General features: G+C 42.6%; 1 protein-coding gene across 3 annotated transcripts in view; it reads right to left on the bottom strand.

Annotated features, from left to right (window-relative positions):
* Positions 1-23,025, bottom strand: part of cwc27 (CWC27 spliceosome associated cyclophilin) — a 65,171-nt gene that overhangs the window by 25,692 nt on the left and 16,454 nt on the right. For 2 of the 3 annotated variants that reach the window (XM_049468458.1, XM_049468459.1), the window contains one exon: positions 7,975-8,073. In XM_049468458.1, the coding sequence (XP_049324415.1) occupies positions 7,975-8,073 (99 nt within the window). Of the gene's footprint in view, positions 1-7,972; positions 8,074-23,025 lie in introns of all 3 variants that reach the window. The other variant, XM_007255009.4, reaches the window with a different exon arrangement.

Below are 23,025 nucleotides of genomic sequence, written 5' to 3'. Positions count from 1 at the left end.
TTTTTTTTAAAGCATCACTTACAAATGCTTTTCAAAGATTAGTCTTTCACAATTTTTCTTCCACATCAACAGCTTTGACTGACAGGGCGCCATTGAAATAAAACACCCCATGCACAGAGGCATAACCCATATAAATAACTCTGAGTGGTAAAAAGAATGTTGCCACATCATTTAGGGTGGGTAAAAACGAATAGCATTTTTAGCATGTCTCTTATTTTTGGCTCTTACACATGACGGCCATGCCAAGAAGGAGAAAACCAGACCAGACGAACATACTATAATTTATGTCCTGAAAATTGAAGAGATGTCTGTCGAAAATAATAACTGCAGAAAAAAGGAAAAAGGTACATATGTCTCTTTTAGCCGGGGCCGGTAAACTGAGGACGGCGCAGACAATCGGCTTCTTTCTAAAACAAGACAACAGCTGCCAAAGAAGTGGGTTACCATTAATAGCATATGGAGCAGGAATTTGTTTGCTTTTGTGACCTAACACAAAGCTGGACTCGCACGCCGAGTACACACAAGCTGCGGAAAGAGCCGACTTCAAGCTGGGCTCGAAAACCAAACACTGCGACCGGCGGGAGGAGGAGGAGGAGGAGGAGGAGGAGGGACAAGATAGGCTGCGGAGGAAGCCAACTTTCGCTTTTAAAATGAAGCGAGAGCTGGAAGCTGCGAGCTATTCCAGTCGCTTTAAAATAAAATGATTGTGGTTGGATGGAAAACAGTCTGGGCTTCCAGTCTCTTCCTTTGTTGAAAATGTAAGAGTGATGGATAAGCCAGAAGAGAACCACCAATGTGAGCTAATAACCATAAAAATGGCACATTCAAAACAGTGCCTCTTTCGCACTGTTTGTTTTATCATTCCCAGTCGATGCCTTTTCCTCTCTGTGTGCTTCAGATCGCTCGATAAGCAAAGATATCACAGACTGAACTGAAATTCTTCTCAAAGCAGCAGCAGTTTTCCCCCCTCACACTCTTGGTTTTAGCCCTGGTATTTTCTCAGAGGTTGCCAAGCACACGGTGAACATGCCTATTCCAAACGGCCCGTGACCTCTTCTGGTCCGGCGGCAGGGGAGGGGACGCCGTCCAACCAAAACACCAGCACACGCCGGACCCGAATTCCTCCTTCTGTAATTTCATTCTCCTAAATAATTAAATAAATATAGAAATATCACCGGATCTTTCAATGGTGACCAGAGGGTTGGACGGGGGTCCGTTACATCCTGGCGGAATCTGCTTCTCGTGTTTACCGCAAAGGCCCGTCACAAAACCCTAAATGATAGGACTCTAAACATACCATACCCTTAGGCAATGTGGAGAAATCGAACACTTCCATTTGATTTATTTCTCTTAAACATCTTCTGAATATTAAAAAGCGCGCCACTTTTCCCACAGGAATGTGAGGAATGTCAACAGCGTGTTGGCGTAAGGTTCTGGTTAAGCGTTCTAAAAAGGAGCTACTGTGGTGGTAACAGGGACAGTCAAAGAAGTTAAAATGAAATAAGATTTAAGATGAAATAAGAATACTCCCGTGGAAGTTTATGACAACGTGGGAGTGGAGGAACATACTACAGTGATTTTACTATTACACTGTACGTTTATACAGAAACATTTCTAAAATTTACTGTAACTTCTCACATTTACATTCAATTCTCAAGCTGGTTTAAACTTTATTAATTTCTTTAAGAGATGAATGATATCCGGTTCAGTATCTGCTCCACCTGGGGAATGCTTTCTCATATCTGACTTACATATTTGTAGAACATTTAAAACCAAAATGGCTCTCAGGGAAAGCACAGTGAACCCTATCACGATCACTAACTGGAGACCCCTCTCAAAAGTACATTGCTCAGTCCAGTACAGTATGTATCAGAAAAACACCTAACAATAAACAATGTGAGCCCAACAGGGCAGTTTGGACAGGAATTCAACTCAGTTGGTCCCCATAGTTCATTGTTTTGTTTTTCTAATTGTCCCCCTTTTTTCTCCCATTTAGCTAGGCCAATTGTCCCAGCTGCTACTCAGCTATATATCCCCAATCACTAGTGATACCATAACACCAGAAGGGTGAAGACTAGCATGTGCCTCCTCCGATACATAGGAATTCAGACACCACCCCTTTTTTAACTTCTGCAAAGTGCATTTAATCTTGAGAGACGAGAGACACGGAACATAATAAAAGCCCTGCACAATAATGCATTACCAAGTTATGCCTGACATCTGACCCCACTTTTGGCTTTAAAAAGGAAAAGTGTGTGTGTGGTGTTTGAGAAGTAAAAGACAGAAGATGAACAGGGTGACGCACCTCAGAAAACTTGAGGACACAAAGCTTTGGAAAGGCTAAAAGGTCAGGCTATCCAAAGCTCCTGCCAGCACTAATCCTCAAAGAAACCTGAGGCAGGTCCAAGGTTTGCCCTTTCAGCCCAGGAGCAAAAGATAAGGACTTATATAAAGCTCATCTGTATTAACCTGAGAGTAAAGGCCAATTTATGCTTCTGCATTAAGTCAATAGAGTGCCTATGGTGTTTTGTAGATTCAAGGGTATAAGGCAACACAAAGCTGGGAGCACCACTAACTAAACAATCTGAAAGTAAGCTAATTTTAAGCATTAATCTAATCTAAAATTCTGGAAATGCAGATACAGCTACTGATAACTTATCTTCTTTGTTTGAAAGTTTCAAAGTTTTTCTGTTTGTAGCTCGTATGTGTGTAATGTAGTAGTCTACTTTACCCCGATAGATTAGATTCAGCGTGGTGGCCATGTTCATTTGCATTATATACAATCTGACTTATTTTTGCTGTAAGGGAAAGCTAAATCTCATCATGAACTTCAGAATGCAGCAGCTATCCCCATTGAAATTATTAGACTGCGTTGAGGCAAAAATCAGGATTATACTTAATAGATCGAGTGTTAAAAAGATGCGTAAAAAGATGGTGGAACTAAGGCACATCCTCTTGACTGAGAAATGGTGTGGTACATATCAATGTTGCCTCTTAATTTTCTTGCTTGGTGTCTGCATCTGCACCACCATAAAGTTTTCCATTTGAGGTGACTGACCAATGCATGGAGCTTTCACAGGGGGTTGTGTCCCTAAGTATGATATAATCAAGTATGAACCAGGCACTACATTTCTAGGTAGGTGTGTGTCAGATTAGACTGGATGCAGAAGCATAACTTGGCCTTTACACCAAAGGCAGGAATGAGTAGGTGGGAATATTACGGACCAATCAAGGCTGCTATGGTCTGCATTAGGGGTGTGCCATTTTGATAATACGCATTAATATCGCCAACATTTTTGAATATCATGAACAATATTATATCCTGTAATATTGTGCCATATCACCCACCCCTAATAAACCAAATCTGGGTCTCATTTTTGCAATCATATGCAATAATACAATTATTTTTTTGTTTGGAAAAGTGTATTCTTAAAATAGTTTTTGTAATTCAGTGTTTTGTCACCATCACCATCGTTATATAAACCATGAAATATTGTGATAATATTTTAGGGCCATATCGCCCACCCCTAGTCTGCATCACCTCAATTCGTAGTCATATTTCTGGGGAGAGGTTACATTGTGGGCAACAGTGAAGAGTCCATGGCTATGAGTAAGATAAAAGGTAGGCTATGTAGTAGAATTTGACACAGAATCATAAATTGGCCTTGCTTTCAATCAGACTTTCTCTGGCACATTGCTCCTCAATCTCTCTCTCTCTTAAAAACTTCCCTCCCTCTTCCACCCTTTGCAGTAAAATTAAGCTGTCCTTTTCACCTGACACAAACACACACACACACACACCAGTGCCCTATCGTTACAGCGGATCTCCAGCCTCCCTGTGGTGTCCACTGACAGATCAGAGCGCCGCAGCCCTGCGAGCACAACTTCCCCAGTCCTACACGTTCATGTAATGAGAGCAACCTTCAAAGAGTCTCCTGCCCTCAGCTGAACTGGCCGAGACACACATTAGGGTTCACTGAATAACCTCTCCGCTAAGCAGGAGGCGGGCGGGAGGGACGGGGCTGTGGAAAGACTGTACAGCGCTGCCCTTGAAGGCATGCCTCACCAGGGCAATCTTTATGTAGATGTAATCTACTGGGTTTACAATGAAATCTAAATGTAGTAGTGAGAAAGGATCTGGAGAAGCAAACACTGTGCAGTGTTACTAATGCTAATACAGAGGAAGATTATTCAGCTTCTTTAGAAACACTTCTTTAGTTGTTATTTAAAGCCGTTCCTATGAACTCTTTTATATTTTTTATATTATAATATTTCAAATTTCTATCCCATTTTTCACAGCCAAATACCCAACCCACTCATTAGGACTCCTTCTATCACTAGTGATGCCCCAACACCAGGAAGGTGAAGACTAGTACACTCCTTCTCCCATACATGTGAAGTCAGCTTCCGCCTCTTTTTGAACTGCTGCTGATGCAGCATTGCTGAGTAGCATCGCAATGCACTCAGGGGAAAGCACAGCGACTCAGTTTCGATACATCAGCTCACAGCTCACAACTTGTGCTTAATGACATCACCCTTTGGAGTGATGTGGGGAAAGAGCGCCATCTACCCACCCAGAGAGAGCAAGGCCAATTGTGCTCTTTCAGGGCTCCGTTAGCCGATGGCAAGCTACATAACATGGATTCGAACCGGCGATCTCCTGATCATAGTAGCAGCGACTGAAATATTTAAATATGAGGATGTACATTTTCTATATTGTAATATTATTGTCCCATATAACTTTTCAAATATTATAGTTCTTCTAATACTCTAGACTGATTAGGGCACAGAGGGAATGGAGGATTTCGCTGCGCAAGTGACTTTGCACGTGCTTGAATGACCAATTTCTTCTGCAATCGGTTATTAATTGCAGGCTGAGGTTGAGATTTTTGGACCTTATTATTTAGAAAACGTTTCCGTAAGTGAGCCAAACTAATCTGTACAGCATATAATTAGAGCTCTGCAGAAATATTAATACATACAATATCAAAAATCAAATCTCAACCTCAGAATCACAAAAACACAAGCACATTAATCTGAAAATATGTGCACAGTTACACCCCCCAGGCAAGACACAGTCCAAATGGGGAGCGGTCACTACAGTATTTCATTTCACTCTTCTGCCAAAACAGTTCAAGTCAGGACAAATATGTAAACGCAAAAGTTCTCCTCATGCTCTCCTGAGGAGAGTTTACACCATCACACTGCTTTAGTACACAGTACTGTACAACAGTCACACACCATCTGCTACACTTTACACAAGCCATACCATATTGTAGATAACAAAATTATACTTTATGACTGCAGTTTATATGCATGAACTATATACTATATATTTAGAGCCTTTGTAAGTTATTGTTTGCAAAACAAATACAAGCCAACAAAATTTGTTTGTTTCTACTGAATGTTTAAAACTGTTATAATTAGTAGTGTCAATCAATTAACCTTAACACTGTTTTAGACTGGCGTTTTAATATCCCAGTCAGGTATTAAGGAGCAGTAAAGCCACTCCGCTGAAGTACAGCATTATAAAGGAGTTTTTAGTTAAGTTTCTCCAGCACTAAGGCTGGGTGCAGCAGTATTAGCCGCTTATCACAGCACTAGCTCTCTCTCTGTTCAGAGGTAAATATATTGGACTGTAGTGTTTGTGTTTACTGTGTTAAAACAAGCTGCGTGAGAACTGCACTAGCTGATAGTGCCCTGGGTTACTGGAACACTCAAGGTTCCTCAGTCCAGCTCTATTGGGTGGCATTTACATCCCGCTAGCGCTGCGGTTAGTAGCTAATACACAAGTTTTTAGGAGAAAAATCTGTGTAGATTAACATGCAGCGCTCGTTTGGCTTTAAAAGAAAAGTTTTTTTTTAAGAATCACAGTTTTGTTTACTTAGGCACTTTCCCCAGTTTCCCCATTAGAAGGAAAACATGGCAAATACCTTTCTCACTTCAATGTAGGCATCCTTATTATTGCCTCTTAATGTGCCTTATAAATGAAAGATGTTTATTGATAGTGCGCCTTATAATCCGGTGCGCCTTATAGTATATGATATATATTTTTCATTTATATTAACATATTTTATATTTAGATTTAAAACTATTTGACCTGACTATTTAATAAAAATAATAAACGGAGGATTGGCAAATAGAAATATTAATATAAGCTTTGTCAATAACAAATTATTGCTTATGAAGAGAGAGAGAGAGAGAGAGAGAAATAGAGGTGTAGTGAGAGATAGTAATGAGATTTAGTCGACATATCAGCATAAATACAAAGTAATCCACTTTTTTTACTCGACAGTACTGACACTGTGTATACATTGCTATTTAAAAACATTAATAAGTCAGCAGGCTCTGTAAAAAGGGAGTCAATAAATAAACTGGGAAAAACTTTTGAAATTATTAATTTTACATGCGTTAATCACATACATAAATGCGTTAATGTTGACGCATATAGTTAAAAATAAATAAATAAATAAATAAATAAATTATATATATATTTGCAATAGTATATTATTGGAAAGAAACTAATATTTTCCAGTGGGAAAATTAGGGCCGTATTACCCACCCCTACTTTATACCCAGTAGACATCACAGGGCCGGATGCTCGACCCTGAAATACTGTCTGGAGCGTACAGCTGTAGGAAATCACACATGGGAAATTTGTGATTATTTTTAAAGCGCTCTGCCAACCACAGATTTGATAAATGGGTTTGTTTGGTTGCAAAGGAGAATATCTGCCTTCAACAGTCTCTGTTTATGTGGTCAAAGCGACTGACCAAAACTATGTTTCATCATCACTTGGTGCACTGACAAACACCAGAGCCTGAACCCTATGAAGCAAGAGATAATGTGAAGGAGAGAAAAGCCTGGTCACAGTAGACATAGTTAGAATGCCACATTTAGTCTGGCTGAGCTTCAAACGCACTCAAGCAATTTTGGCTATTTCTGACCTAAAAACACAGAGCCTGGAGCAGACAAACAGTGATCCATTGGTTTGTTACTCATGTCTGCTATATTAACTGTCTGATATAAATTTCAATCCTTTCGCAAGTCCGTTCTGGCAGTCTGCAGTCTTCCCAGAGTGAGCTCTTAAAGTACAAGCGCACCAGAATCCTTACATAGCTGTACATCATCTGCAGAATAGTGTGAGAAATATAATAAAAAGTGTGTGTTTTTAAATAAAACCCTGGGAAAGACACTCTACATGGACAGAAATATTGGGACACCTGCTTATTCATAGTTTCTTGTGAAATCAAAGGTATTTTACACTGAACTGATTTTTCAAAATGGAGAAAATTATTACACATCAAAAAGCACAACGTTGGACGCAGATTTAGGGAACCAGTATAAATATACTGGTTGCGTGACGGTCTTCAATAATTAATTGAGAAAAGTAATCTTTCTCACATAGAGAGTACACAGCATAGTATACGGCTAAACTGCAGCTTCCAGTACTAACACTAGTGACTGATAAACTTCTCCAGGCGATGTCACCATAGGCAATTAAATGAAACATTTGTTGCAAAGTTTTGAGTCTTTACACAAAAAGAGGATACAGTGTTGTAATTTTCTGTCTGAACAGTGTTGTCTCTGAGTCTGTGTGAGTGACAGGATGCTGCTGCCTGAGAAGTGCGAGGGGGAGAAGGCGTAAACAAAGTAACTGCATGGCCTCCACATGGCTGGGCACCTGCTCGTAAATGCAGCTGCAGACAGCCTGTCCAATACTGTGCACATCTGTTCGGCACAGTTTTGCACCAATATTTCCAGTTACAGCCGAAATTACACTTTTAATCCCAGAAAAATGCTTTTCAATCTTTTAAAAGGTCATTAAAATACCCGATTATTGTTGTTTTGCTGTTTTTCACAGGTGTTTTTGAGTGACTGGCTGACTCTCTGTCGGTGCAGATCTCTAAAGGCATATTACATTAACTAGTTGACTTAAAGTGGACGATTGTGATTGCAGAGTGATGCGTACCAGCACTTTCGACCTCCTCCGGTTTCACGCTCTCCTCTTTCCGTTGCTTGATTGCAAGCAACTCTTTCTTCAACTGGCGTGCCTCTTTTCGTAGTTCATCACTGTAAACAAGAGATAAAACTATTAGAAAAACATCAAATTGTCCAACAATGTCCAGTGATCTTAAAAATATACTTGAAAAGAAATCAGACTTTTCAGGACAAGTCATCTTCCTAATGCACTAATCAACCATAACATCAGGCACACTGAAAATATAGGATCATGTTATAGTTACGTTATAGCACCTTATATGAATTGTAGCCCTTCCGACTACATGGTGGAGCAGCTAGATAGGAGTGTCTAATAAAGTGGAGAACAGTAATTGATTAAACACAGCACTGCTGAATCTGATCCAATTGTACAAACCAGCACAACACATATTAACACCTCATACACCACCACCATGCTAACCACTGCACTGCTGCTCTGTGGTGGTCTATCCTAGAAGGGTCCTGAACATTGAAGAACAGGGTAAAAGGAGGATTATGATATACTATGCAAAGAAACAGATGCAGGACTACAAAGTTCTCCTATATGCTCAGTGAAGCTAAAAAAATGGATAATGGTGTACAAAACAATTTTTTATACAGTGGTCATAATGTTATGCTTGATTGGTGTATAAGGAAAAAAGGGACAAGGGTTCAACGGATAAATATCCTCCTGTAAAACCTCTTTTACCATAAGAGGGGGGAAAACAGACAGTAGACAAAACTATCCACAGAAATAAGAACATAACAGAGCTGCACTCAGACCCCCTCGCGCACACTGTCTGGAAGTGGGATATTAGGAGGTGCAGAGCAACTGAGCAAATCTTTACTCATTTCACTGCGCTTGCCCATAGATGGTAAAAGCGCACACAAAGGAAAGGAATGTGGCACCGATGGTGAGTAGTAAGTTTTATTCATCTCAAAACACTTTAACTGTGAATCAGAGAGTCAGCGGAGCACTAGAGGACGGTATGCCAACATCTCCACAGCTGAACTCCGCAGCGACGTTCCAGACGGCTAAGCCTCACGTACTGCAATTAACACTCCTATTGTGTGTTCACATAAAACGTGCATAAAAACCGAACAATCACCTCAGGCAGAGGCTCCCCACACGTGTCAGAAGCAAATATGTACAATAAAAGTATGATTTGCTCTAATAAATCGAGTGGCGCCTTATTAGAGTGAGTGTTCGGCGTGGCTTCCAGGCAGGCTGGGGTTCTGGCACTGCTAGAAGGGATGTTGTGGCTAAGCCGGCGCACGGCTTACCCATAAAACCCCAGCCGAGAACGCCTCATATCTTTCAGAGCAACAAAGTGTGGTCCGTACCAAAGTGATGGTGGAACTGGTGATTGAGACACAGATGGAGGAAGGCAAAGAAAAAACACAGAAGAAGAGAGTAGAAATTTCTATTTAGGAGAAAAAAAAGAAAGACAAGACCAGACAAAAAAGAAGAAAATAAGGACCAAAATAAGAAAGAAGAAGATAAAGGTGTTATAAAAGAACCACAAGATAGTTTTTAGATAACAAAGATGAAGAAGTTATGTTAGTTGAGAGATCAAGATCTTTATTTCTTGTTTGTTCTGTCTTTGTGATCCAAGGATCCAAGTTTAAATCACGGATCATGTTGCTTGCCATCAGCAGCCAGAGTCCAAGAGAGAGAGAGAGAGCTCTTAGGGTGTAGATGGTGTAGTCACTGCACTTTCCTCTTGGAAAAAAGAGTGCACTGGCTCTTGGTATGCTTATATGATATTCAGATATGCTGGTAAAACAGGAAAATCAAGTCAAATTTTTAATCATGTATTGTTTCTGGTAATCTTGAGCTTCCTTTTAAACAGCATTGCAAGCTGACACTTTAATGCAGCAATTGATGCATAATGTAATACAACGCATTATAAAAGAAAGACGAGTAAGGGGGCTTAGGGGCCAAGTGCTGCCACTATGATCAGTAGATCACCTGCTCGAATCCTGTTCATGTAGCTTGCCATCAGTTACCGGAGCCCCGAGAGAGCACAATTAGCCTTGCTCTCTCTGGGTGGGTAGATGGCGCTCTTTCCCCACATCACTCCAAAGGGTGATGTCGATCAGCACAAGGCTGAAGTCTGTGAGTAGATGTATCGTAACTGAGTTGCTGCGCTTTACTTCGAGTGTGCTGTGATGCTACTCGGCAATGCTACATCAGCAACAGTTTGAAAAGAGGCGGTGGCTGACTTCACATGTGTCGGAGGAGGCATGTGCTAGTCTTCACTCTCCTGTTTTTGGGGCATCACTAGTGATAGGGGGTTGGCCGTTTAAATTGGGGAGAAAATAGAGATTTTTTTTTTTAATGATATATAAAAAAAAATAGAGAGAGACGAATAAGCAGGCCTGAAAATATGAGTTGCTGTACTAACAAGTATACACGGCTCACAGGTGAGTATTCAGCAGATTCTCAATCTACCACCACCATCTGTCATGACACAATGACAATATTGTTACAAAAGTGATATACCGACCATAATAACAAATAACACTTAATCAAATTCGCTTTCAGCTGTCTTGCACTTAAAGTAATAAAACCAAAAGAAACTACGACAGCTCACTGCTTCCATTGTGTTCAAAGGGCTGCCTGTCTTCACATGGCACCAGATGAAAAGAGCCAGGCAGATGTGACTGGCAGCTTCCCAGACGAAACCACTAAACAGCTGATAAGAGCAGGCGGAGGCAGATACACATTTCCTGGGTGTGAGGTCCTCGCTGGACCAGTGCCGAGACTGAGAGACTGAGGCTGCAGAGACATTGGAGGAAGTAGATAAACAGCAGCAAGATTGCCGATTCCTATTAAACCCTTTCATTTATTCCCAAAAGTACAGTTTGATCTACCTGACTGGAACATCACACAAATAGCTGGTCCGATTACGATGTAATTACATTGAAATGTGGAGCTCTTTGGGTGCCTGGAGTAAAAGCTCAATTTTGATGCATGTCGTTAACTCCCCTCTACCACAATTGTGTATAAAATTATCTGTGTAGTGTGCATTGACTGGTTAATGCTCAATAACATAACAGTAAAATGAAATCAGACGGTTAGAGTGATCAGAGTGATCAAATACAGAGCTGTAAACAGATTTACTGGAATAAGATAATCTTAAATGAAAGAGTAAATGCTTAAATGACCTGAATACAGAAAAAAATATATAGTATTATTACATTTTTATTTATTATTTTATAAAAATGTATTATTCTAAAATGGGTAAATGCGGGTACATTATAGGTAAGTCTTTTCATTAAAAGGTTTGGGAACCCTTGGGTTAGAGTTAGCAATATTATCAGCTTAACATTTTGCTTTACATTTTAGCCTGTTTGCATATCCTTTTATTTTTTATCCTTTTATTTTTTTTTTCTTAATTAAATCTTACCATTTTTATAGACATAATTTTTGGGGGCATAAATTGTTTTGGCTGCATTGAAAATGTATTGCAGAGTGGAATGATTACATAATGATTACATTATGATTACATAACCTCAAATTTATTTACTATTCAAACATTTTCATGTTCTAATTCCAATACCTAAATATTCCTAATAATTAGAAGTTATTTTTTTTTTTCAGATATGTGTACAAAGCTTTACTAAACTATTGTCTTATTATTACATATTAGTGGCATGTAATAGCACATATTTCTGAAACAAAAAATTGGTTATCATGACAGGCCTAACAACACATCCCATTCTCAAAGGTAGTGCCCTTCTTCTACTAGTCAAAGTCAAAGTCAAAGTGGTTTTTATTGTCATTTCAGCTATATACAGAGTACACAGTGAAACGAAACAACGTTCCTCCAAGGACCATGGTGCACATAAACACAGTGTAGACAGAACAATAGTGCAACAGTACAAAAGTGCAGACAGACAATACAACACCATACAGACAAAGAATAATAAATAACAAGACAGTGTGCAAATTTTGCAGTGTGCAAAAAGGTACCAGGTGAGGTAGTAATTACTCTATTACACAGTGTGCAATAGAGTCCAGTGAGGTAGTAGGGTTTTTAGTGCTTTCCATTTTCTGGGGTAAGTGGGGTAAGAGTGTGTGTGCATGTACAGAAAAACCATCAGTTCGGTCTCTGCAGTTAAGGAGTCTGATGGCTTGGGGGTAGAAGCTGTTGCAGAATCTGGTCGTGCTGGACCGGATGCTGCGGTACCTTCTTCCCGAAGGCAGGAGGGAGAACAGTTTGTGTGAGGGATGAGTGGGGTCATTCACAATGCTGGTTGCTTTGCGGATGCTGCGGGTGGTGTAAATGTCCGTGATGGAGGGGAGAGAGACGCCGATGATCCTCTCAGCTGTCCTCACAATACGCTGGAGGGTCTTGCGGTCAGAGACGGTGCAGGTCCCAAACCAGGCAGTGATGCAGCTGCTCAGGATGCTCTCAATGGTCCCTCTATAGAAGAGTGTGAGGATGGGTGGAGGGAGACGGGCCTTTCTCAGCTTCCGGAGGAAGTAGAGACGCTGCTGGGCTTTCTTGGCTGTAGAGCTGGTGTTCAGGGTCCAGGTGAGGTTATCTGCTAAGTGGACACCAAGGAACTTGGTGCTCTTAATCTCCACAGAGGACCCGTCGATGTTGAGTGGAGAGTGGGTGTGTTGTGCTCTCCTGAAGTCAACAACCATTTCCTTTGTCTTGTCCACATTCAGGTGAAGGTTGTTGACTGTACACCAGTCTGTCAGCCGCTGCACCTCCTCTCTGTATGCTGACTCGTCGCCTTTGGTGATGAGACCCAGCACGGTTGTATCATCGGCGAACTTGATAAAGCTGTTAGAACTGTGTTTTGCAGCACAGTCATGAGTCAGCAGGGTGAACAGCAGAGGACTCAGGACACTGCCCTGGGGGGCCCCCATGTTCAGTGTGATGGTGCTGGAGGTGCTGCCCCCGAACCGGACTGACTGGGTCTCCCCGTCAGAAAGTCCAGGATCCAGTTGCAGAGGGGGGTGTTGAGGCCGAGCGAGCTTAGCTTCCTGGTGAGGTTCTGTGGGATGATGGTGTTGAATGCTGAACTGAAGTTCAGAAGCATTCTGACGTAAGTGACCTTCTTCTCCAGGTGGGTGAGGGAGAGATGAAGGGTGGTGGTGATGGCATCGTCCGTGGAGCGATTGGGACGATACGCAAACTGCAGGGGGTCCAGTGAAGAGGGCAGTTGTGTCTTGATGTTCCTCATGGCTAGCCTCTCGAAGCACTTCATGATGATGGGTGTAAGTGCAACGGGACGGTAGTCATTGAGGCAGGACACTGTGGACTTCTTCGGCACGGGGACGATGGTGGTGGACTTGAGGCACGTTGGGACAGTGGCGCTGCACAGGGAGATGTTGAAGATGTCCGTGAGAACATCTGTCAGCTGGTCTGCGCACTCCCTGAGCACTCTGCCGGGGATGTTGTCTGGTCCTGCAGCTTTTCGTGGGTTGACTCTGCGCAGAGTGTTCCTCACATCCACTGCAGTCAGGCACAACACCTGCTCGTCCGGCTTGGGCATGGTCTTTCTCGCCATCGTGTTGTTTTGTGCCTCAAACCGTGCATAAAAGTTGTTTAGGGCATCAGGGAGGGATGCATCACGTTCACAGGACGGTGGCATTGTCCTGTAGTTGGTGATTGCCTGGATGCCCTGCCACATGCGCTGCGCGTCACCCGTGTCCTTGAAGTGGCTGTGGATTCTCTGGGCATGTGCGCGCTTTGCCACTCTGATAGCTCTTGACAGGTCGGCTCTCGCTTTCCTCAGGGCCACCTTGTCACCCACTCTGAAGGCGGAGTCGCAGGTCCTCAGCAGCGCACGTACCTCAGCAGTCCTCCAAGGCTTCTGGTTTGGGCGTGTGGTGATGGTCTTGGAGACAGTGACATCATCAATACACTTGCTGATCTAGCCAGTGACTGATGCTGCATACTCCTCCAAATCAACAGAATCGCCTTCAGTAGCAGCCTCCCTAAACATGTCCCATGCAGTGCACTCAAAACAGTCCTGAAGGGCAGAGATGGAGCCTGCCGGCCAGGTTTTCACCTGCTTCTGAACTGGTCTGGAGCATCTGATGAGTGGTGTGTATGTTGGTGTCAGCCAAACACACATGTGATCCGAGAAAGCGAGGTGGGGGCGGGGCTCCGCCTGGTACGCGCTGGGGATGTTTGTGTAAACAAGATCCAACGCGCTCGCTCCTCTCGTTGCAAAGTACACATGTTGGTGGAATTTAGGGAGCATTGACTTGAGATTTGCGTGGATGAAATCTCCGGCGATAATAAACAGTCCGTCTGGGTGTTTGTTTTGCAGATCGCTGATAGTCCGATAGAGTTCACACAGGGCCTCTTTAGCATTAGCACCAATGCTAGCGCTGGGTGGAATGTAGACAGCAGCTATTAGCACGGCGGAGAACTCCCGTACTAAATAAAAAGGTCTGCACTTGACTATCAGGAACTCCACCAGCGGAGAGCAGTGTTTGGCGACAGTCACAGCGTTGTTACACCATTCCGTGCTGATGTAAAAACACACACGCCTCCACCGCGGGTCTTCCCGGATAGAGCCGCGCTTCTATCGGCTCTGAACGCGGTTAGCCCGGCTAGCTGAATGGCGCTGTCCGGAATGTTGTCGTTAAGCCACGATTCCACAAAAAACAAAACACAGCAATCTCTGAACATCACGCTGGGTAGTTCGCTGGAGTCGGATGTAGTCCAGTTTATTGTCAAGGGAACAGACGTTTGCAAGAAAGAGCGATGGTATAGCCGGCCGGCTAGGACTAGCCTTTAGCCTCGCGCGGATCCCGGCTCTCTTTCCACGCTTACGCTCGCACCGCTTGCGATGGCACTTCCGCTGGGCTCCGGCGTCAGGAAACACCGCGGGCTGGCGGCCTGGGTCTCTTAGCAGGCTAAGCTCAAGTAGCGTCTGCAGAACCTCGTCCGGTAGCGTGTTTTCTGGCTGGTTTCTCCACTGTAGCAGGGTCTGGCGGTGGTAGAACATGTGCACGGGTGTTCCGATGCACATATTTGCAGGAAATAAACGGAAAAAACAACAAATAGTAACACAAAAGCACCATTTAACGGACCCGGAGCGGCCGCTGCGTGTTAACGCGCCGCCATCTTGGGTGGGTGGCAGTAATGAACAATCTGGAAATGTTTAAATGCTTCAAAAAGCCACAGCCAATAACAATGGTACATAAAATACAGTGTACCTGTAGTCCAGAAAAGAATATAATTACATAATTAAAAAGTAAGTAATTATGTTATATAAATTGCTTATGTATCAAAGGGACAGTAGGACCTGTTTAGGGTTAGGATGATTGAAAGCACTGCCAGCTCCAGTGCTGGTATCTTGTATTGGGAAATAATAATGTTTTCATAGGAACTGACAGCTTCACTTTGGTGCCAGGCTCAAATACGGCCACAGAGCACAGGTAAGCTGCTGAGCGGGCCCCCAGCCCAGAAACACGTGAGGCAAGCCCAGCGCTGTAACAATGGCCACCTTTGTTCGTCACATCTGCTTCTTCTGAGCCGACACATGCACACACACACACGCACGCACACACACACTCTCTCTCCTGCAGCCCTTTGATATTCCTCCTCCTGAAGTTTGCTGGACCCTGACCGCCCAGTCTCCAGCTCCGGACGGCCTCAGGGGGAAAAAGTGAGGCATCGGGGCACCGGGCGCTTAACAGGGCGACCTTCAGAGGCCCTCAGTAAAAGCTAATTACTGAGTGACTTCATCTCCTGTCTGTAGCGGTCGCCTCCCGACTGCTAACGGGGTGAGGAGGAGCATCACCACAGGCATGAGGAGGCCACTGTGTGTCGGTCCTCCAGCATGCATCCCAAAACCTTACAGACACCCTGTTGACAACTCCTCACCTGCCCGTCCTAAAGGGAGGACTGGAGGCAAAGCTCTAGCACAGCTAGATAGAGTCTAATCACCACTTCTACTATCCAAATCCACAAATCACCCCAGGCTGACAAAATTCTGTCAGAACTTGATTAATCGGACTAAACTTGAAAATTCTATCTGAACTCAACTGTAGTCCAACAAAATCTCATCTAAACTCAAATTTAGTCAAACTTTTGTCTGTGGTCAGATAGAATTGTATGAACTGGACTCCCACTCAACACTCCCACCCAAAATTCTATCTGATTATGACTGTAGCAAGATACATTTCTCACTGAACTTGACTTACACCCAACAGAATTGCTTGAACCAGACAGTCCAGTTAATACAGTTTTGTCTAACACCCAACAAATGGCATCTGTTGACAGATACATTTCAGATACAAACTGAACTAAACTAAACTGCAATACTACTATAACATCACAGTCCAATGAAAAACAAGGATCTCCATTTTTGTAGATTTAGTTTACTACAAATTCGAACAGACAAACTGTTCCTTACACTGTCAATTTCTTGACGAACAGACCAATAGAAATACTCAAAAATGACCTGAAATAAACTGTTTTTACATTGCCTTCCATTAATAGTTTAGAAGGTTTTTTCTCTCTTTTGTAAAGTTGCTGTTTTGGAGATACTTGCTTTTCATTGGACAACGACGTTATTAAACCTCAAAAATCTGTAGCCTAGACAAATTATTTTGAACCCATGGTAAAGGATCCAAAGAGAAGCTCAATAAAGTTTAGTCTGAACCCAACAGTAGGCAGATCAATTCCATCTGAACTACATGTAAGCCGGACACATTTTGTTCAGAATCTGATAATTCTGTCTGAATCCAACTGTTTCCTGACAAAATTCCACTTCAACTCTGTCTGCTAGCTGATATAGCATAATTAGCATGATTAGATGAGACTATTAGAAAAAGTCCCCCCCCAAAAAATTAAAATGAGTAAAATATATGCAAGTCTGATCCAAACCCAAGATTACGGAGAGTGATTTTTATACTCAAACCTAACATGACGTGAAGACTTGATGTGAAAGACTGTATCTGAACCAAATGAAACAAACACACAAAAAAAAAATCATTATGAATCTGGTCCAAGACCAGAGAATATGATAAATGATGTCTACACCCAAACATACCCTGACGTGAAGACTTGTCGTGAAAGACGAATGTCAGAACTAACTGTAGTCACGCTGCTGCTGAAACTTCTGGAAATGCCTAAAAGCTGAGTCTTCCATCTTGGTTCAAACTGACAATTTCATTTCCTGCCCAAGCCCTGTTTGTTTAGAGAGGGAGTGTGGAGGTGACGGAGATGGTGAGTGGGTCAGGTCAGCTCAGCTGGGTCAGGTGCCCTATGGGTTTGCCAAACCCTCTCCAAACAGAGACATACAGAACTCCTTCTTTAACTGAGGCCGACTTAAAAGGCAAGCTAAAACGTGCAATTCAAGCTGACCTATTACTAACAGCCTGTCACACAGACAGTAAACGTACTGCTAAAGTTAAATTTACACCTTCGGTATACAAATGAGACTATGGGGTATTTTCCTGGACAGGGATTAAGCCTAGACATAGACTATATTTTCCTTTTAATGGAATTTCTCCATTAAAATACTGTCTAGTTGAAGACTAGGATTGAACCTGGTCTGGGAAACTGCCCCTATGTTAGAGTACAGTCATTCATTTCATCGTCAGTGATTATGTACACAGTGAAACAACATGACGTAATCAGATTTATAGCGGAGATGTGAGATGTGAGGGGATCAACCACAAATCCTTCATTACACACCTCAGATGTAGCAAGATGTCAGAACAAGGAAAAAGAGGCTGAGCCAAGAAGATAAACATAACACCCAAGAGGAAGTGACCATATGCTTTCCAAGGTGTGTATGGATGTGCTCTCTGGGGAAGCACCTCAAACCAAGTGATAATTTAGCTTGCTCCGACATGTTACCATTCACAAAACAGGACAGGTGTATCCTTGGCTACGACAAAACAATGAGTACCCAGGCTTCGGTGCCAATAAAAGCAAAAACGATGACTGAGAGAGGCAAAGCCACAAGAGAACACCTGCTAAATATCTAGTTGGTGCTTGGCATAGTTCTAAAAAAACATGGGATACTTCTCCCTCCATGAAGTATCCTTTTGTTCTTTAGGGGAAGTTCATCTCCCCACCCCACCAATCATATGACCAGGGGGGTTGTGGTGCATGATTCAATAAACGTTGTCTTCACAAAATAAAGAGTATGGTTGCAACCAAATTCCAGATGCATCAAGGCTACACAAACAATCCAGAAAGTAATATACAACTAAAGATAAAGATTTCACAGAAAAAACAATTGAACTCAAGATTGGTAGGTAATGATGACTGTCTGACAAACTCCACAATGTCCCAAAAGTAGACCAACAAAATTCAATCTAACCTAACTAAAGTCTAACAAAACTACCTCTGATCCTGACTGTAGGCTGACAAAATCCCACCTACAAACCCTACAATTGTAGTCAACAAAATTTGTTCTGAACTTAATTGAACTCAACAAAATTCCAGCTATAAAATACGGTCTCCCAAACATTTTTGGTCTGAACCCGTTTCAAAATAAATCTTAAACCCAAGAAAATGATCTAAACCTCACTGCAGCCCATCACAGTTCTGCCACATTAAAATTACATCCAAAATCAACTGTAGCCTTACACAATTCTATATGAACCTAAAAGCGACTGTAACCAACAAAATTGTATAAACCCAACAAAATTTTGTCTGAATCTCACTGTAGCCAACAAAATTATGTCTGAACCCAACAATATTCTGTGTGAACCTGCCTGAACTCAAGACAGTACAACATTCTGTCTCAACCTTACTGTATCTGAAAGTAGCACATATTTTTTTTTAAACAAGAAAACTGGTCATTTGCAAAAAAAAGGGGAAACACAAACAAAAGGAGCAAAAATATTTACACATTAATAACAACCACAATGCTAAGTTCAAATGTGGCAGACAGTAAAAAAAAGGCAGAACTTTGGTCCTATAGGACTGGATGCAAAATGAGAGAAAGCTTCAGACGGCAAGAGAGTGAGCATAAAGAGGTGGCTTGGGCAATCAAACTACGAGTGAAAATGAGCGAGAGAAAGCAAGGGATTTGTTAGCATAAAGAAAGAAAGAAAGAAAGAAAGAAAGCAGCAGTGTGAAGAAAGTGTCCTTGTGCTGAGGGAAGAGATGAGGCTCTGAGGGATCATTAATGAGCGAAAGCTTTGAAGAGGAGCCAGACTGTGCCCACTGTCTTGAGCTTCCCTCAGCCAAAGGGGCACACACAGCCCCTTCCAGAGCTACAATGACTGCCATTCAACTCTCCAGGCCCTCCAGCTGCCAGTGGGGATAGCCGGCAGAAAGAGGGAGGAGGTGGGACAGTGATGGTGATGGTGGTGGTGGTGTTGGGGTGTTGAGGGCTGGGGGATCTTTGGATATAGTCATGAGGTGCTGGATGGGGCCCGACATATACATTTAGAATCCTCTTAGCAGAGGAAAAGCTTTTCGTCACTCGCAGCTCTCCAGGCCTGCCAACGATTGTCGCTCATTCAGACAATTCAAATAAGCGAAACCCAGGGAGCTCTGGATGATTTACTTTTCATAAAGAAAGCACACAAAGTGACTGGCCGCCAACCAATCTTTCTCATGAATCAGGACGTGAGCGGTTTAACTCTCGCTCAGCCGGCACGGACAGACCGGCAGTCAGAAGATTCCTCTCTCGCTTTTCCTGTCATCCACCCTCTCATTCTGCACGTCTCTCCTTGAGGAGGTCATTGGAAGGCTGTCCCTTCTATATCCCTGCGGCCCTTAAACAGATCAACTCATCATATCATCATATTTTGCCGCCGCGGACAGTCAGCCTCCGTCCCGCCGTCCCTCGCAAATGACTTTCTAGCCTTTACGCAAGGTTAAAAGTTTTATTGTCGTAATATAATTACACACAGCACAGCAGACAGAGGGGACACTTCGTCAAGGTCCCGAAATGAATTGCAAAAGCAGAGCATGTATATAATAACATGATATCACGTTTCAAGGAGGATAGTTAAGAATATTAGTTTTCCAGGTTTCCCCGAACGACCCACAAGCCTACTCTACCGCCACTGATAGACAGGAGACTGAATAATTAGATAATACAAAGTTTCACGATAAAGATTTGTGGGAAAGAAGAATTCCTTATTGGCCCACTGAGCTATTCATCCTGAAAAGGGGAGTAATGAGTAAAAATGTATCAGATAAAAGTCAGCCGAGCAACGAAACTGCACAACAAATGTTGAAACACAGAGCTGTCCGGTTATCTAAGTGCCCCCCATAAACAAAATGAAATCATTTGTCTTGGTGAAGTAATGAGCTTGGAATTAATAGCAAGGCAGGGAGGCCTGAGCAGAATAAGAACAAACAAATGCTACTTAAAACTATGGGCCACTAAGCAAGCACCAGGAGATTCATCTAAAAGCATTAATAGAGCTACACTCTTCAAATAAAATAAAATGTGCTACAAACAGCTCTTTAATAAATGCTATAGAAGAATGGTTTTTAACCCCGGTCCTTGAGAACTCCCTGCCCAGCACATTTTACCTTCTACACTACTGTAAATTCAGAAAGAGATTTTTACTTACAGGTGCTGGTCAACGAATTAGAATAATTTGAAATAGTACAATCATGAAATTCTTTGAATGCATTTTTTGTGCAGAACGCAAATCAGGTGTTCACCGCACCTGTCCTACTCGTTAGACTAATCACAGAACTCGTTACCTGGAAAAAAATTTGCTCAGCTGAGCGTTCCAAAAGGCCCATTTAGGCCATTTAACTGTGACACTGTTGTTTTATTGAATTAGAATAATGGAGAAACCGTTTCATCGAATTAGAATAAATGCTCGAATTTTTGTTTTCTGTGAAGAGTGTTCACTGTGCAGTATAAAGTCAGGGTTGAGTAGAATTTCTAAGTTGTAAAATCAATCATGGGTAAGCAGCGCGACCTCTCAACCGGAATAGTGGCTCAAATTCAAGCCCTTCGCCAACAAGGCTTGACCCAAACTAAAATTGCTGAGCAGCTCGGCATCAGCCAGTCTTCCGTCTGCAAAGCTCTCAAGAAAAACTGCAGCAAGCGCACCAACTGTTCCGGCGTCCGAAAAACTTCTGCTCGCGACAACAAGCAGCTGAGAAAGATCGCAGTCAGCAACCGGTTCAAGTCCACTTCCGAGCTCACCGACTTGTGGAACAAGCAGACCGGCGCTGACGTCTCCAGATCAACCACTTACCGTCATCTGCGCGAACTCGGCTTCAAATCTCGCGTTCCAGCAGTAAAACCGATGCTGAACAAGAAACAAATGGAGAAACGGCTGAAGTGGGCCAAAGAACACGGCGAGTGGACTGCTGAAGACTGGCAGAAAGTGGTCTTCAGTGACGAATCACGCTTCTGCATCTCCTTCGGTGACCAAGGTCCTCGTGTCTGGCGTCGTGGTGGCGAAACCTACAACCACGAGTGCGTGAAAAGATCCGTCAAGTTTCCCCAGAGCGTTATGGTCTGGGGATGCATGTCCGCTCGAGGTGTAGGGAAACTCTGCTTCCTCAAGAAGACGGTCAATGCTGCCGTATATCAAGATGTTCTGGAAACGTTCCTGATTCCGACTGTTGAGGAACAGTTCGGCGAAGAAGACTTCATATTTCAACAGGATCTTGCACCGGCTCATGCGGCAAAGTCGACCAAAGATTGGTTCACTAAAAAACAGCTTGAAGTTTTGGCATGGCCGGCCAACTCGCCTGACCTCAATGTCATTGAAAACCTTTGGGCCATCGTCAAGCGGAAAATTCGCGACAGAAAGCCTACTACGCTGGACCAACTGAAGCAGAACATCGCCACTGCCTGGGAAGCTGTGAGTGCGGAAACTTGCGACAAGCTGGTCAAATCGATGCCGCGGAGACTTCAGGCAGTCATACAAGCCAAGGGGGCAGCCACAAAATACTGAGAAAGTGATGATTGTAATTATAATAAAAATTATTCTAATTCAATGAAACGGTTTCTCCATTATTCTAATTCAATAAAACAACAGTGTCACAGTTAAATGGCCTAAATGGGCCTTTTGGAAAGCTCAGCTGAGCAATTTTTTTTTCCAGGTAACGAGTTCTGTGATTAGTCTAACGAGTAGGACAGGTGCGGTGAACACCTGATTTGCTTTCTGCACAAAAAATGCATTCAAAGAATTTCATGATTGCACTATTTCAAATTATTCTAATTCGTTGACCAGCACCTGTAGTTGATTAGCTGGATTAGGTTGAACAATGGTGTTTTTTCGCTATATGGTACCTACACTACTGAGCTCAACTCTACTCAGCTTTTTTTTGCTTTACTATGAAACAAGACACTTTTTTAGGGACTAAGACATTAAGTGTAGACCTTCCAGAGTGCTGATTGGCCAGAGACAATAATCACTCTACACAATGCAATAGAAGGCAGACATCCAGCACAAAGTAGCTTTACAAAATCTGAACAGCAGAGATTTTTTTTTTGTTAGTTTAAAAAAATATGCTGTAATCACCTGAAGAAGATGTGTGTTGGTGTTGTGCGACATCAATTAAATTAAATTAAACTAGATTTAAATAGAACTTTTTTTCATCAATGTCACTAGCTATATTTTGGGAAGGAGATGTGGCAGTGGAAAACAAACCAGGTACCAATAAGCAAGCAGAGTTGACTAGAGCCGAGTAGTCTGTATACCATGCAAAGAAAAAGAGCCATAAACTGTGCAGGCCGTCGAGTCCTACAGGAGCAGAGTTGGGACACATACAAAGAACAATGTTTGTAACAGGAATGTAAGTGTGAAAAATGCTCAAATTAAAAGTTTCAAAAGAGAATTTACAAGATTCCTTAACCCTATACATCTCTAGCATGTTTTTGTCTAGAACCAAAAGTTACGGCATAGGGAACCTGGCTATGCGTAGGTTACACCAAAGCTACAACACAGGTGTAAAAGTATAAATTTAACTTTAATCTCCTTATAAATGAGCCTCAGGACCCTGTTCTTTCATCATTGCTTCTCTACGGACTTACACACATGTAGAAATGGTTGCCTGTGTCAGCAAAAAACGTAGCTGAGTTTACTAATTAGAAAGAGTATCTGGATACTTT

This window comes from Astyanax mexicanus, chromosome 20 (genome assembly GCF_023375975.1).
Source record: "Astyanax mexicanus isolate ESR-SI-001 chromosome 20, AstMex3_surface, whole genome shotgun sequence".
Classification (NCBI taxonomy): Eukaryota; Metazoa; Chordata; class Actinopteri; order Characiformes; family Acestrorhamphidae; genus Astyanax; species Astyanax mexicanus.
Note: the sequence above shows the minus strand (reverse complement) of the source record. Positions and strands in the feature narration are given on the sequence as shown.